Genomic DNA, 17,817 nt, shown 5'->3' with positions numbered 1-17,817 from the left:
AAGGCTTTCTCTTGGAAAAATTAGCTATGTCATTTATTTTAAGTAAATACCTTTTTGTTTAATACCATTTTTCTGGAGTATTTACGTGTAATACATACTTGAGAATTTGGAAAGTACTGAAATAAAGAAGAAAATAGAAGTTACTTAAAATTCCACCAGAGTTAAGGTTTTGGTGTATCTCCTTTCCACATATCTACATGTGCTCTCCTCCTGTCTCTCATAATAAACAACCCCAACAGATACTTTTGTGTTTAATTAGTAGTTTCTATGGGTATAGCCTTCTGGGGAAAATTGTACTATATTATTTGTCAATAAAGCTTCTTCAAAGAATATGCCTATTCTAGATTATTTGTGTGAGTGTGTGCGTGCGCGTTTAATAGTGTGACATGTATAGAAATGTTTACCATGGTGTATGTTTTTAATATTCTTTTCATGGTGTAATTGGTTACCCAATTTGTTTCAGTAACTGTAGACATTGATAATCCTTGTTCTTGAAGATACCCTACCTTGGGGCACCATTCCAGCTATTCACATACTCTAGAAATTCACAAATGATTTTATCCTTGTTGTTGGGAGTAGCAACTGTAAGACACGGTGAGGATTAAATGCAGTTTGATTGCTGTTAATGTACTGTTGTGTCCCACCTCCAAAAAAAGAAAAGTGTATTCTGATTCCTCCCCCCCTCCCCCATCATCCTTAACTACTCTGGCTCAGCCTCATATACTTAAAAACCTTTTTAAAGAGAAATTGCTGAGCCTTGCTGTCTACTTTAGAATTTGCCAAACTCCTTGACTTTTTTGGTGTGGCCTGATGTGGCAGGCTTGCTGCTAGCTCTGACTTAAAGAAAATGAAATAGTTAGAAGGACATATGGGAGAGGAGAGGAAAGAATAAATATGGCTGGGGTTTGACTCTGCTAATGTACTTATCTACAGGTATTCCTCTGTATTCACGCATAATGTTCTCTTAAAAATATGCTCGAGTGCAATGTGTAAAAAGTAAACAATAGACTTTACATTTTATTTGATGTTAGGAAGTGGGGAGTGCTCAACTAAAAGTAGTTTAAGTTTCCTATTTACACTTTACCTTGAGTCATACTCTTCAATGGCTTATTTCTAGTGTGTTCTTTGCTTCTGTTTTCTTCTCTAACACTTAAATTATTGAGCTAAATCAAGTAAGTATCCATTTGAGGCTAAATATTTCTGCTTTTGGCTTTACCTAATGATTCCTTCTTACCTACCTGAAGCACATTAAGCTTACATATGCTGGAATGTAAGCACCATGTTCACTGCTTACATCCCTAGCACCTAGAATAATACTAAGTATACAGAGGGCACTAAAAAAATATTTATTAAATTAATGTGTGAATTCATCATCTTAATTGTGTAAGATTTGAGGCGTGAGGATTTTATCAGTCCTTTGTTGCTTTTGTTGTTTTTACTCATTTACATAAAATTATAATTGGGTAACACATTAAAATATACATATATTTTTTAAGATTTTATTTATTTGACAGAGACACAGCGAGAAAGGGAACACAAGCAGGGGGAGTGGGAAAGGGAGAAGCAGGCTTCCCACCGAGCAGGGAGCCCGATGCGGGGCTCGATCCCAGGACCCCGGGGTCATGACCTGAGCCGAAGGCAGACGCTTAACGACTGAGCCACCCAGGCGCCCCACATTAAAATATTTTTAAAAATTTTATAAGCACTGTGGTACAAATATGCTTCTGCTGGATGTGAACTTCAGGCTGGCAGGCAGCATTCTTATACAGTTAAAAGTGTGTAAGTCAGTTAGTTAAACTTAATTTGGCAATGGAAAGGCAGTTTAGGGTAATCATTGATTAATAGATGTAAGTGTGGCTATGGGAAGCTTGAGGACCACTTATTTTTGAATGTGATAGACTATATATGAGAAAAGGCAGAATATATGAACATCACAAAAACAGAAAAATGAGAGACCCCATGCTTTAAGAAATTCTATTGTTGTAAGTGGTCATTTCAAGCAAATGACAAAATATTACAGTCTGAAACTCACATAATTCAGCGACTAATTTGAATTCACTTTATCTAAAGGGAAGGGTTTGTTCATATTTAGAGAAGTGTCTTGTATCTCCCAGTGTGAGAATATGTATGACCTTTGTTAAACTCTTACTTCATCTTGGTTTCATTGTTCAACCCATGGGTGGCCTGAGAAATTTGGAATTTCTTTTGTGCTTCAAGCTTACAATTTTGAGATGGGGTGATTCTTCTTTTGGAGCCAAGGAAGAGAATAACTTCTAAAAGAGTGGGGGATCTAGAGTCTTTTTCCGCTTTAGGGAATGAGTATAAGCCATTGATACATATATTCTTCTAGTAGTCACCAGGGTGGCGTAGCACTAATAAATAGATCATTTCAGCTGGGAATCCTGCAGCACATTTACACCACAGCAACATTGAGTAACAGCACTTGAATCTCTTTAAATCACATTACCATGTAAGCTTATTGCTACAACCAGTATTTACTTTATTCTGTGCCTCACTATCTAGCTCTCGGAAGCTGAGGGAAGTGAAAAGAGAAATTGAGAACTTAGGTTAACACCTTGTTTTGTGTGTTCATTGGGAAGAGTTAGAAGCCAGCACCATTCTGATGATTATCTTAGGATTCATTTATTGCAATATGGTATATTCTGAGACCTAGAAACATCTATAAATAAATACAGCTCCTTTAGTGAACTTCAATTAAACCTCTTTATTACCATGTTTAAATACTAGAGTTGGAAGAAGCAAACTGTATATAAAATGTATATTATGTATAATATATATAAACATAAATATATAAATACATAAATATAAGCTTATATAAATGTATGCTTAGATTATGTCTGCTAAAGTAAATTGTGACCATGGAAAGTTATAGATTCAAGAATTAGGAGAGGGGGGTATCAAAATGCGGTTAAAACCTTTGCCTAATGGTATTTCCATTTTTATTCTTTTAGGTAAGCAGAATTTTATATAGTTTCTGTACAGCATTCAAACGTTCTTCCAGACAAGTGTCTGATGTTAAAGACTCAGTTATTCCTACTCCTGACAGTGACGTGTTTACCTTCAGTGTCTCCTTGGAGGTAAAAGAAGATGATGGAAAAGGAAACTTTAGGTGAGGTTGTTTGGGAAGAATAAAAATTGGTATTGTGCCTGAAATATAGTAGTGGCTAATATAAAGCTTCCAGAAGCTATACAGTGTTGGTATAAAGCTTTAACATGTTAAAGAAAATATTTGGCAGGTGAATGAATATGTTTCATTATTCTCATGCTTTCAGATATTTTATATAAATGATTTTCTCAGTATTTAAGAATAATATTTATTATAGAAAAATGTAAAATAATAAAAGCAGAATAAAAAGGTATAGTTTTGTCAGTCACACCCACTTTTAATATTTGATTTATTCCCTTTATTTCTAAGGGATATTTTTATATACTTGTATATACATAATTTTTTTCTTTTGACTTCATTATGTAAGAATTTTTCCATTAAAATGTTCTTAATCAAAATCATTTTCAGTGGTATCAATAGTGTGTTGGGTGGTTTGATCATTTAATTAACCATTTTCTTCTGTTGTATATTTAGAAGATTATACAAGTAATCTTATAGGGCACTGTTATGCTCTTTAATGATCATTTATGTGCCTTTCATTCTAACAATAATTATTAGGTAGATATTTTGTCTGTTTTTAAATAGATACAGACATTGAGCCTTAGATAAGTTGTTCAAGGTATTTTTTCTTTTCAGATAAAACAAACTATATTTTAGACATTTATTGTCTTAATTCTTAAGAATAGTCAGTCTGGCCTAGGCTAAAATTGAAGTTGTCCCTGATCCATATCTCTTTGCCCATCTTTATATTTACTTGAGTATGTTACAGTTATCTCAAATTGTAGATGTTTAAAAGCAAACTCTTCTTACTTTGTTTTGCCTTGGGTTTTAGTGTGTTAAAGGCTCTTAAAACCACACAGCCAGCTAAACCAGAATAGTGAGTCTTAAAAAATAATTAAATCTACATCCCTAAATTTGTTAAATTTAAAATCTGAAATTGAAATGATGTCATTTAAAGAATCTTGGTTTTAACCTTTGTTAGAGATAAAGTATAAGGCCCTTATAAATCCAATTTAAAAATTAATTAGTGACTTTGTTTTTCTGGCTATAAAATTTGTAGTTAGCTGCTCTGACAAGATGAGAGTTTAGAGCACCTTAAGAATAAGGGTTTTGTCTCATTTGAACCTCAGAATAGATTCTAACCTTGGAGTAGATTATTTTATTGTGTTATTGTACTGATAATTTCTGTTCTTTTTGCATATTTCAGTCCTGTGCCTAAGGATAGAGACAAATTTTATTTCAAATTAAAACAAGGAATAGAGAAGAAGGTTGTGATTACAGTGCAGCAACTTTCTAACAAAGAATTGGCTATTGAAAGGTAAGCAGCTTGTTACTAAATGCTACCAAAAACTTGTATGACATTGCTGTTATGTTTCAAGGGACTACCGAATCTCAGCTGTGTTACTCACTGTGGCTTTTCACCATACTTCAGGTTCTCCGTTTAAAAATGAGAATGGGACTCACAATGCTCCGTCCACTTAAATAAGTTAGATGGAACTGGTTCATTGAAAATCTAAATTGATGGATGAAATAAACGTGAATTTTTTTCCCCCTAGTAAACTGCTTCAACCCTGTTTAGTTACATCCCTTTTTCCTGCTGTCCTTATTTATGTGTAGGACAAATACCTTAAATTCTCAGTCATCTTTGATAATTAAAAAGTACATTTAGTTACTGGGATCTCAGGGGCTTAAAAAAAGATAGATACATATCTTTTATATATACAAGCACACACACATATACATATATACACACATACATGTGTATGCATTTATGTATTTATGCTAATATTTGATCATATAAAAACAAAATCTTATAGGACAAAAGGTACTATAAACAATAACAAATGATATTTCTGGAAAAAGTATTTGTACTGTAAAGGACAGATGAAATGTTAATATCTATAATATACATGAATTTCTTAACAGTTTGCAGAAAAGGAAAACAAGAATATGAATCAATAAATTACAGGAAAGCTGTTCACATGGCCAACAAACATATATATGTAAAGGTGTCCCTATTCAAATACAAGGAAATGTATTTAAGGTAGCAGTAAGATAGATAACAGATTGACAGAAATAACACATAGAGCTGGTGGGGATATGGGAAAATGGTAAAGTGGGTGTACATCCTTTTTGAAAAAATCTGGCAACATCTATAAAATTAAAACAAAAAACCCACCTATAATTGGATGCATCAGTCCCATTCTAGGGACTCTGTCCTATTGAAAATAAAAGTACTACTGTGTAAGGGCATAATTTTAAGGATATTTATTACAGTCCTTTTTATAGTGGCAAAAAGTCAGAAATAAAAACAAATGCCTTTTCACTTAGCTTTAAGAAGTGGGAGCAATTGGTGATGGTCAAAAGAGAAAGAAAAGCCTCTTCATCAAGACTGCTGTAAGACTATGACCCCAATTCTATAGACTAGGATGAAGGTGGGGGCCAGTTGAGGTGCTGGCTGATGGCATCATGGCCACCTCTGTCCCTTTTAAGTCTAGGAGAGGGTGACTGGCCTCCAAATATCTCTTTAGAATGTTCTTTAGAATGTCAGGAATTTGCTTTGTTCCCACCCTTGGGTTTTTGGGTTTTTTTTAAGATTTTATTTATTTATTTGACAGAGAGACACAGTGAGAGAGGGAACACAAGCAGGGGGAGTGGGAGAGGGAGAAGCAGGCTTCCCACCGAGCAGGGAGCCCGATGTGGGGCTCGATCCCAGGACCCTGGGATCACGACCTGAGCTGAAGGCAGGCGCCCAACGACTGAGCCACCCAGGCGCCCCCCCCCGCCCTTGGGTTTTACTAGTATCTGGATAACAGGAAAAAATGCTGCTATAGAATTCTGTCTTATAATTATAGTTGTCATCTTTTTTCCTTTCTTAGTGGTATAAAAAATAATTGTGAGTCATAAAATTCATGAAAAATAGCTGAAGATTAAAGGTATTGTTGATTTTGAATATTTTAGTCCTGAAAGAATGATTTTTGTTGTTGTTGTTAGCAGTAGGTATAGCGATATTTGAATCTTTTTATTTGGAAGTAGGCAATTTCACACTTAGAGACGAGGTAAAAAAAAAAAATGGTACAGAGAACACCTGTGTACTCTAACTCCAAATAACCTATTGGGAACATTTTACCCCACTTGCTTTGCACCCACTTTCTCAATCTCCCTCTTTTCTAGCTCTCAGTCTTTTACTACCTACCTACTTACCTACCTGCATACACACACCCACATAATCATTTTTCTGAATGATTTAAGTTACAGACACCATGGTCTTTTATTCCTATATACTTTCTTAGGAAATATGTATTTCCTAAAAATAAGGATAGGGATATCTCTTATATAAGCACATTATATGTAGCAACTTCTGTAAATTTAGCAAGCATACAATACTTTTTGTCTAACCTGCGATTTGTCTCCAATTTTGTCAGTTAACCCAATAGCATCCTTTCCTTCTCCAGTTCAGGGTTCAAACTAGGGTCAGATACTGCATTTAGTTGCCATAGGTCTTTGGCTTTCTTTAATCTGGAAACATTTCTACAGCCTTTCTCTGTCTCTTATGACGTGGATGTTTTTGAAGAATACACCCATTTTCCCTCTTTCTAATGTAGCTTTGCTAATTTGGGGTTTATCTGATACTACTGTGTGATTAGATCCAGGTTATTTATTGCTGCATAGGTGATGTTCCCTTCACAGTGCATCACATTTGGAGGTGCCTGGTAACCATCTGTCCCTCACTGGTGATGTTCATTTTGATTGCCAAAATTTGATTGTCAAAATGTCTGATTTCTCCCTGTAATTCCTTTTTTTTTTTTTTTTTTTTTTTATCCCTTGCAACTAGTAAGCAGTCTGTGGGGGAGATACATGAAAATATCCTGCTTCTCATCAAAATTTTCTTCTTGAGTTAGCATTCATTCATGATTCTTATTCTTGTCTGATCCAATCTTTACTGTGAGGAATGCAAAATTACATTTTTCCCTCTCCTGTACTTTCTCTAGATTTGGCAGTCAGCCCTTGGCATTCCGATGTAAGCCAAAGATCTCCCTTCTTTTCCACTTACCTATTTATTATTGATATAGACTCCTGAATTTCTTTCCTCCCCACTACAATACTTTATAATTCACTACAGAACTTAATTATTTGGTGTCCAAACTGTCCAGAATTTGCCACTGGGAGTCCCTTCACATCCTACATCCTTAAGATATGCCCCCAGAACTTCCTTTCTGGCATAACGAAAGGCAGTTTTCCATTTAATACATCTGTTGTAACAAAAGCAAAGAAGTATTAGGTGTTGAGTTGAGTAATTTAACTCTTAATAATGATTGAAAAATTTTGGAGTTTTATGATTAATGGCATATTATATCTCTATTATAGAGGCTTGTGCTATCCTTTTCCTAATGAGAAGTTCTAACTTTGGTCAACCTGAAACCTTGATGAATATGGGTAAAATAGTTGAATGCCTACTTACAATGTTTTCTTCATTAGCTTAAACATTTACACATGCATTCTAAATATATTACACAAAATAATAACTTAGAAATGGGGCTTTTTGCCCACTCTCACATTCAGAAGCCAACCTCATTCAGACTCAATAATCTTTTTCATGCTACTTTCTGAATAATTTTAAGGCATGTTCCCAGAGCTCATTATCTCAACATCTACTTAAGTATCTGAGATAAAGCACTTTTTTGACCAGTGTATATTGCTGTCGTTAGCAATTTTACCTAAGCCACAGGTGTCTATTTGTATAGCATTAGGATTATTTTTTAAAAATTCATTGTATATATAACCACTTACTGTATTGCTTTTATTTTAATTAATCTTGATGTAGTTACTAACAACTCTGTGTTCATATATCCAGCAGTAATTACTAAACCCATGCTAAGTTTCTTTGCCCCCCCCCTTTTTAACACGTTTTTTCTGATAACCTCTATAAATATCCAAACTAAAATTGACTGCGATTGCTTCAGGCTGAGGGTTCTTCCACAAACAATACTTCGTTCAGCATAAAAGACAGAATTTCCTGTGATATGGGAAATTTTGTAAATACTCGGATTTGTCTTTTTTGGAAAAAAGAAACTTGCCTTTTATTAGATTATACGTGGTATTTAAGGTGTTTAAATTATAAAATGTAAATGGTGAAATTTAAGGCAATCCACTAGGTGGCAGTCGTGTCAAGAGAATTCTTAACACCTCTGCATCTTAAACATTGCTGCTGGCAAAGACATTGGTGTGAAAAAAGCCCCAAATTACATAATTTTGGCTTATCTTGTTGGAAAGAGAAAATGACTTACCATTTTCAAAAACAACTTTTCATTATGTAAAATTCCCAGCATATGAAAAAGTAGAAAATAATATATTGAACCGCAGTGTACCCATCAATGCTAATTTTCAATGTTTGGACTTTTTTCAAAAAATATTTTTATTCTAAAAGAATCCATTTCTCTGTGTATTCAGGGGTTCAAGCCTCCTTTGTATATAGATATTTAACAGATTATACTGAGATTTTCTGTTTTGACTTCTTTGGAGGCAAATACCTATCTCGGGATCTCTAGTATCTAGCACAGAACTTTGTAGTTAGCTACTTAATCCTTACGTAGCACTTCTTCTGTGCTGGACACGGTTCTAGAGGTGTAGGTACTACTGTCTTCATTGTACACTCGAAGAAACACTTGAAGGAACTGAGGCACAGAGAGGTTCAGTAACTTGCCCAGGTCATACAATTAATATTTGAACTGCGTCCATCTGGTATCAGAATACATGTTCTTTACTCTCTATTGCCTCTTTAAAAACTTGTTGAAAAATGAATAAAAAGTATATAAAAATTTTATATTTGGGGTTGGTGTTGTCCAAACTCATTGTAATAGTAATAGAACACTGCACCTGATAGAATCCTACCTTGTTTAGAGAATATGTGAAGACTGCCTTCATATCTTGAAAATTTCTGATAGTCTTTTTCTTTTTTGTCAGTGATCCATGTTAGATTTTACACTGAGCTTTATTTAGGAACTGGACAGAAGAGAGAAAATAGTAACAGCCAACATTTATTGAGCACTTACTGTGATGGTCATGCTACAATTGTCATAACAACATATGAGGAAGGCTTTAAAATTTTTACCCCATTTTTGCAGATCATGAAATAGGCTAAGGAGCTTAAGTAACCTGGGTCACTTGGCCAGAAACTGGTAGAGCCAGGCTTTAAACCAAAACCATCTGGTTCCTGAGTGTGTACTCTTTAAGACTGTATCTGACTAGGAGAGGGGGGAAAGATGGCAGAGGAGTAGGGGACCCTATTTCAACTGGCCCCCAGAATTGAGCTGGATATCTACCAGACCACTCTGAGCACCCACGAAACCATGTAAGATGTAAGAAGATCTTGATCTCTACAAACAGAATATCACCGGCGGTTGGTTTTGAGGTCCGAAGCGGAGAGACGTGATTCTGCGGGCAGATATCGGAGGATAAACGGCAGTGGGACGTGGGGATCCACACCGCTGGTGAGCGACAGCCTCGCGCGCTGTGGATGGGGCACAGACTCGCAGACCGGTAGCGTTGGGAAAGGACTTTAGGGCAGCCCCCAGGGTGGAAAACCAGAGCGGCGGGGTCACGCACACGCAAATTGCAGCCACCCGGACAGAAACCCGGAGTGACGGTTGTGCGCACGCGAACTGCAGCCTCCGAGACGGAAACCCGGTGCGCCGGGGTCACGCCAGTGAACTGCAACCTCCGGGGTGGAAACCCCGAGCGGCGGAGTTGTGCACGTGAACTGGGAGCGGCTGGCAGTTTTAGAAGCACAAAGGGCAGAGACGTGCCCCGACCTGGAGGCAGGACTGGGAGCGGTGGGGAGGGGCGCACAATCCAGGACGCTGCAGTTTATAGCAGCACAGACAGAAACGGAGACGGTGTGGCCTGGAGAGCTCACTGAAGAACAGACTGAGGTCTCTCTGCTCTGAGGCAGAGGGTTGGAAACGGTCTCTTCTGCTCTGACTTGGCGGAAGAGACACGGAAAGCCGCCAGGGAAAGGTGCCAGAGAACAAAAGCCCCAAAGACTGATTCCCACTGAGCCCATCCCCCGCCACAGGGGCGCAGGGCAGCTCCGCCCAAACAGGGTTGCCTGAGTAACAGCGCGGCAGGCCCCTCCCCCAGAAGACAGGCTGGGAAAACAAGAGGCCAGCAACCCTAAGGTCCCAAGAAAACAGGTGCATCTTGCTTGGGTTCTGGTCAATAATTTGGACTCTATACATTCCCTCAAACACCCATCAACAGAATGACTAGCAGGAGGAGCCCCCAAAACAGAAAAGACTCAGAGATTATGACTTATGCTGCAGATTTACAAATGGATGCAGATATAACCAAGATGTCGGAGATGGAATTCAGGCTAGCAATTGTGAAGACAATGGCTAGAATGGAGAAATCAATTAATGGCAACATAGAGTCTCTAAGGGCAGAAATAAAAGGGGAATTGGCAGAACTTAAAAATGCTATCAATGAGGGCGCCTGGGTGGCTCAGTTGGTTAAGTGACTGCCTTCGGCTCAGGTCATGATCCTGGAGTCCCTGGATCGAGTCCCGCATCGGGCTCCCTGCTCAGCAGGGAGCCTGCTTCTGCCTCTGACCCTCCCCCCTCTCATGTGCTCCCTCTCTCTCATTCTCTCTGTCTCAAATAAATAAATAAAATCTTAAAAAAAAAATGCTATCAATGAGATCCAATCCAATCTAGATAATCTAACAGCTAGGGTAACTGAGACAGGAGAGAGAATAAGCGATCTGGAAGACAGTATAATAGATAAAAAGGGAAAAGAGGAGGCCAGGGAAAAACAACTCAGAATCCATGAAAATAGAATCAGAGAAATAAGTGACACCATGAGGCGTTCCAATGTCAGAATCATTGGAATCCCAGAGGGAGTGGAGAAAGAGAGAGGGCTAGAAGATGTATTTGAGCAAATCATAGCTGAGAACTTCCCTAATCTGGGGAATGAAACAAACATTCGAGTCCTAGAGGCAGAGAGGACCCCTCCTAAGATCAAGGAAAACAGGCCAACACCCTGGCATGTAATAGTAAAACTTGCAAATCTTAGAACCAAGGAAACCATCTTAAGGGCAATTAGGGGGAAGAGATTCCTTACGTACAGAGGGAGGAACATCAGAATAACGTCAGACCTATCCACAGAGACCTGGCAAGCCAGAAAGGCCTGGCAAGGCATATTCAGGGTACTAAATGAGAAGAACATGCAGCCAAGAATACTTTATCCGGCAAGGCTTTTATTTAGAATGGATGGAGCGATGCAGAGCTTCCACGACTGGCAAAAGTTGAAAGAATATGTGACCACTAAGCCGGCCCTGCAAGAAATATTAAGGGGGGTTCTATAAAAGGAGAAAGACCCCAAGAGTGATCTACAACAGAAATTTACAGGGACAATCTATAAAAACAACGTCTTCACAGGCAACATGATGACAATTAATTCATATCTTTCAATAATCATTCTCAATGTGAATGGCCTAAATGCTCCCATAAAATGGCACAGGGTCGCAGATTGGATAAAAAGACAGGACCCATCCATATGCTGTCTACAAGAGACTCATTTTGAACCTAAAGATACATCCAGACTGAAAGTGAAGGGATGGAGATCTATCTTCCATGCCCGCAGACCTCAAAAGAAAGCTGGGGTAGCAATTCTTCTATCAGACAAATTAGACTTTAAACTAAGGTCTGTAATAAGAGACACAGAAGGACACTATATCATTCTTAAAGGGTCTATCCAACAAGAAGATCTAGCAATTGTAAATATCTATACCCCCAACATGGGAGCAGCCATCTACATAAGCCAACTGTTAACCAAAATAAAGAGTCATATTGATAACAATACGTTAATTGTAGGAGACCTCAATACTCCACTCTCAGCAATGGGCAGATCATCTAAACAGAAAATCAACAAGGAAACCAGAGCTTTGAATGATACATTGGACCAGATGGACCTCATAGATATTTACAGAACATTCCACCCTAAAACAACAGAATACTCATTCTTCTCGAGTGCACATGGAAGTTTCTCCAGAATAGACCACATACTGGGTCACAAATCAGGTCTCAACCGATACCAAAAGATTGAGATTATTCCCTGCATATTCTCAGACCACAATGCTCTAAAACTGGAACTCAGTCACAAGAAAAAATTTGGCAGAAGTTCAAACACTTGGAAGCTAAAGACCACTCTGCTCAAGAATGTTTGGGTCAACCAAGAAATCAAAGAAGAACTTAAACAATTCATGGAAATCAATGAGAACAACAACACATCGGTCCAAAACCTATGGGATACTGCAAAGGCGGTCCTAAGGGGGAAATATATAGCCATCCAAGCCTCACTCAAAAAAATAGAAAAATCCCGAATTCACCAGCTAACTCTACACCTTAAAGAACTAGAGAAAAATCAACAAACAATGCCTAAGCCACGCATTAGAAGAGAAATTATTAAAATTAGAGCAGAAATCAATGAATTAGAAGCCAGAAACACAGTAGATCAGATCAATGAAACTAGAAGTTGGTTCTTTGACAGAATTAATAAGATTGATAAACCACTGGCCAGACTTATCCAAAAGAAGAGAGAAAGGACCCAAATTAATAAAATTATGAATGAAAGGGGAGAGATCATGACTAACACCAAGGAAATAGAAACAATTATTAGAAATTATTATCAACCACTCTATGCCAATAAACTGAGCAATCTGGATGAAATGGAGGCCTTCCTGGAAACCTATAAGCTGCCAAGACTGAAACAGGAAGAAATTGACAACCTGAATAGGCCAATAACCAGTAATGAGATTGAAGCAGTGATCAAAAACCTCCCAAAAAAAACAAGAGTCCAGGGCCTGATGGATTCCCTGGGGAATTCTACCAAACATTCAAAGAAGAAATAATACCTATTCTACTGAAGCTGTTTCAAAAAATAGAAACAGAAGGAAAACTTCCAAACTCATTCTGTGAGGCCAGCATTACCTTAATCCCCAAACCAGGCAAAGACCCCATCAAAAAGGAGAATTTCAGACCGATATCCCTGATGAATATGGATTCCAAAATCCTCAACAAAATCCTAGCTAATAGGATCCAACAATACATTAAAAGGATCATCCACCACGACCAAGTGGGACTTATCCCCGGGATGCAAGGGTGGTTCAACATTCACAAATCAATCAATGTGATAGAACACATTAATAAGAGGAGAGAGAAGAACCATATGGCCCTCTCAATTGATGCAGAAAAAGCATTTGACAAAATACAACATCCTTTCCTGATTAAAACTCTCCAGAGTATGGGGATAGAGGGAACATTCCTCAAGCTCATAAAATCCATCTATGAAAAACCCACAGTGAATATCATCCTCAATGGGGAAAGCTGAGAGCCTTTCCCTTAAGATCAGGAACACGTCAAGGGTGCCCACTCTCACCACTGTTGTTCAACATAGTACTAGAAGTCCTAGCAACAGCAATCAGACAACAAAAAGAAATAAAAGATATTCAAATTGGCAAAGAAGAAGTCAAACTCTCTTTTTTCGCAGACGACATGATGCTCTATGTGGAAAACCCAAAAGATTCCACCCCCAAATTACTAGAACTCATACAGCAATTCAGTGATGTGGCAGGATACAAAATCAATGCACAGAAATCAGTTGCTTTCTTATACACTAACAACGCAACTGTAGAAAGAGAAATTAAAGAAACGATTCCATTTACAATAGCACCAAAACCCATAAGATACCTTGGAATAAACCTAACCAAAGAGGTAAAGGATCTATACTCTAGGAACTACAAAACACTCATGAAAGAAATTGAAGAAGACACAAAAAGATGGAAAAATATTCCATGCTCATGGATCAGAAGAATAAACATTGTTAAAATGTCTATGCTACCCCCCCCCAAAAAAAAAGTCTATGCCACCCAGAGCAATCTATACCTTCAATGCCATCCCAATAAAAATTCCAATGACATTTTTCAAAGTGCTGGAACAGACAATCCTAAAATTTGTATGGAATCAGAAAAGACCCCGAATCGCCAAGGAGATGTTGAAAAAGAAAAACAAAGCTGGGGGCATCATGTTGCCCAATTTCAAGCTATATTACAAAGCAGTGATCACCAAGACAGCATGGTACTGGCACAAAAACAGACATACAGACCAATGGAACAGAATAGAGAACCCAGATATGGACCCTCAACTCTATGGTCAAATAATCTTTGACAAAGCAGGAACAAACATGCAATGGAAAAAAGACAGTCTCTTCAATAAATGGTGCTGGGAAAATTGGACAGCCACATGCAGAAGAATGAAACTCGACCATTCTCTAACACCATTCACAAAGATAAACTCAAAGTGGATGAAAGACCTCAATGTGAGACAGGAATCCATCAAAATCCTAGAGGAGAACATAGGTAGTAACCTCTTTGACATTGGCCACAGCAACTTCTTTCAAGATACATCTCCAAAAGCTAGTGAAACAAAAGCAAAAATGAACTTTTGGGACTTCATCAAGATAAAAAGCTTCTGCACAGCAAAGGAAACAGTCAACAAAACAGAGAGGCAACCCACAGAATGGGAGAAGATATTTGCAAATGACACTACAGATAAAGGGCTGGTATCCAAAATCTATAAAGAACTTCTCAAACTCAACACCCAAAAAACAAATAAGTCAAAAAGTGGGCAGAAGAGATGAACAGACACTTCTATGAAGAAGACATACAAATGGCTAACAGACACATGAAAAAATGTTCATCATCATTAGCCATCAGGGAAATCCAAATCAAAACCATACTGAGATACCACCTTATACCAGTTAGAATGGCAAAAATGGACAGGGAAAGAAACAACAAATGTTGGAGAGGTTGTGGAGAAAGGGGACTCCTCTTACACTGTTGGTGGGAATGCAAGTTGGTACAGCCACATTGGAAAATAGTGTGGAGGTGCCTCAAAAATTTAAAAATAGAGCTACCCTATGACCCAGCAATTGCACTCCTGGGTATTTACCCCAAAGACACAGATGTAGTGAAAAGAAGGGCCATATGCACCCCAGTGTTCATAGCAGCAATGTCCACAATAGCCAAACTGTGGAAAGAGCCGAGATGCCCTTCAACAGATGAATGGATAAAGAAGATGTGGTCCATATATACAATGGAATATTACTCAGCCATCAGAAAAGATGAATACCCAACTTTTACATCAACATGGATGGGACTGGAGGAGATTATGTTAAGTGAAATAAGTCAAGCAGAGAAAGTCAATTATCATGTGGTTTCACTTATTTGTGGAACATAAGGAATAACATGGAGGACATTAGGAGAAGGAAGGGAAAAATGGGGGGAGGGAATTGGAGGGAGAGATGAACCATGAGAGACTATGTACCTGAGAAACAAACAGGGTTTTAGAGGGGATGGGGGGGGGGGGATTGGTTAGCCCGGTGATGGGTATTAAGGAGGGCATGTACTGCATCGTGGATCACTACATCAAAAACTAATGATGTATTGTATGGTGACTAACATAACATAATAAAGTTAAAAAAAAAAAAAGACTGTATCCGACTAAATCCTGATTGTCCACTAAGTTTAAAATTAATCAAGCCAGTTAGGAAATAAATGAACGGGTATTGTCGTATTTCGAGCAGAATTTTAAAGTGAGAATATAGATGCTGGGGTATCCAGATGACAGCTCAGAGACTTCGAACTCAGGGGCACCATGTCCTGGGAAAAAAGCTAACTGATTTGTAGAAGAGAAAACCAACAGTAACAGCTGAAGGGAGGAAGCAAGATGATTGTCATCTGAGACGTGTGAGAAGAGCAAGACCTAAACCTAATTATTGTGAGCCCCCAGTAAAAATGTGAAAGTATGAGGATTCGATCAGGTCAAGCTCTTCTGGTGTTTGCAGAGCAGAAATGGCAATCATCTCTGTGCCTGACCAGCTGACATTTCTGTGGTTTTTGGTATCATCACATTTAGAAATATTGCAAAAAATTTCTTGCAAACTACGGAATTGATAACGGATTTTTAAAGCTTTATGTAATGTTTAAAATACACTATTACTAGCACTGTTACATCACACCCATTAGGCTTCACACTTGAGAAGTGACAGAGAAGTTTTTCAGTTTTTGCTGTATTAATTTTCTGACTAGTATTTTGTAATAAAATGATTCAGGACAATAATACAATATATACTTAGCAAATGGGTCTCTGTAAAATTCCCTAACAAGAAGTTGTGTTTTAATGATGGTAGTTTCAGGCCTTGTGGAAGGTTAGTTGGGAAGAGATTTTTGGCTTCAGTGTTTATGTCTGTCAAAGCACTTTGTTCCCAGGGATCTGCCCTGATGCTTGGTCTGTGAATCAAAATGAAATATTGATACAGCAAGCAGAGTACAATTATTAGGTTTGTCATAAGTATATAACTCTGTTTGTACTGAGTAACATGGGCCACACTGTGAGAAAGAAAGGATTTCCATGAATCACTTTGATCCTAATTTTGGGGAATACAACCATTACATATACTTTAAAAAAATACATGACACGTCATTACAGAATGTAAAATGATCATTTGTGGAGTGATTCAGAGATGTGCTTGTTTTGATAGTATATTCGGCTTCACTTCTCAATTTGTGCTTGCTGGCTTACAGCAAAAACCATATAATGAGAAATTGAGGTGTTAGGTACCATACTTGCTAGCAATAGTGATTGACAGGTACCTTCCCTAGTGTTATTTTCTTGAGGAAAAGATTTCCAAGCTAAGGAGTACTGAAAATAAAAACCACCTGGGGCTCTTTTCTCTCAGAACAATTTTCTAATATGATTTAATATCACTGGAGTAGGTGAATGGTAGAACTTCTACTGTTTATTATTTTTGGGCTGATCTAATTTGATGTTTGACCATTCTGAAGGTCTTTTGCTGGATTTACCTAGCATTTATTTTTACCTCACTCTAGCAAGTTACTATTTTATTTAGAAAGAAGCTCAAGTCACTGACTTCAGGTTGCGTAGATGTTAGTTTGATTTGCATCTTTTATTCTTTTATGGAAATTAGTGTATCTATGAAATCAAGAACTTTAGATGTACTAATAATTTTTCTTAAGGGACATCATTCTTCTCCATCCTTAAGTGAGAAAAAAATTAGTGGGGTGACCCAAAGTCTCCATAATATTTTATTTTGTTTTGTTTTGTTTTATTTTTTGAGAGAGCGAGAGAGCATAAGTGAGCTTGAATGGGGCGGGAGAGGGGGAGAGAGAATCCCAAGCAGACCCCCAAGCCCAGCTTGGAGCCCAATGAGGGGCTGGATCTCATGACCCCGGGATCATGACGTGACCTGAGCTGAAATCAAGAACCAGATGCCCAACTGACTAAGCCACCCAGCTGCCCCTCATTTGTTTTCTTTCTTCCTTTCCTTTCCTTTCCTTTCCTTTCCTTTCCCTTCCTTTCCTTTCCTTTCCTTTTCTTTTCTTTTCTCTTTTCTTTTCCTTTCCTTTCCTTTCTTTCTTTCTTTCTTTCTTTCTTTCTTTCTTTTTCTTTCATCTTCTCTTTCTCCCTTCCTTCCTCTTTCTTTCTCTTTCTTTTTCTTTCTTCATTTTTTCTTTCTTTCTTTTTCTTTCATCCTCTCTCCCTTCCTTCCTTCCTCTTCCTTCCTTTCTCTTTCTTTCTTTCTTTCTTTCTTTCTTTCTTTCTTTCTTTCTTTCT

The 17,817-nt window shown here is 37.8% G+C and overlaps 1 protein-coding gene across 3 annotated transcripts in view; it reads left to right on the top strand.

The window, feature by feature from the left end:
* Positions 1-17,817, top strand: part of RABGAP1L (RAB GTPase activating protein 1 like) — a 769,071-nt gene that overhangs the window by 87,433 nt on the left and 663,821 nt on the right. For all 3 annotated transcript variants that reach the window (XM_035010758.1, XM_035010757.1, XM_035010759.1), the window contains 2 exons: positions 2,973-3,130; positions 4,335-4,445. In XM_035010758.1, the coding sequence (XP_034866649.1) occupies positions 2,973-3,130; positions 4,335-4,445 (269 nt within the window). The remainder of the gene's footprint in view (positions 1-2,972; positions 3,131-4,334; positions 4,446-17,817) is intronic.

This window comes from Mirounga leonina, unplaced genomic scaffold (genome assembly GCF_011800145.1).
Source record: "Mirounga leonina isolate KUSES-001 unplaced genomic scaffold, KU_Mleo_1.0 Mir_154, whole genome shotgun sequence".
NCBI lineage: Eukaryota > Metazoa > Chordata > Mammalia > Carnivora > Phocidae > Mirounga > Mirounga leonina.
Note: the sequence above shows the minus strand (reverse complement) of the source record. Positions and strands in the feature narration are given on the sequence as shown.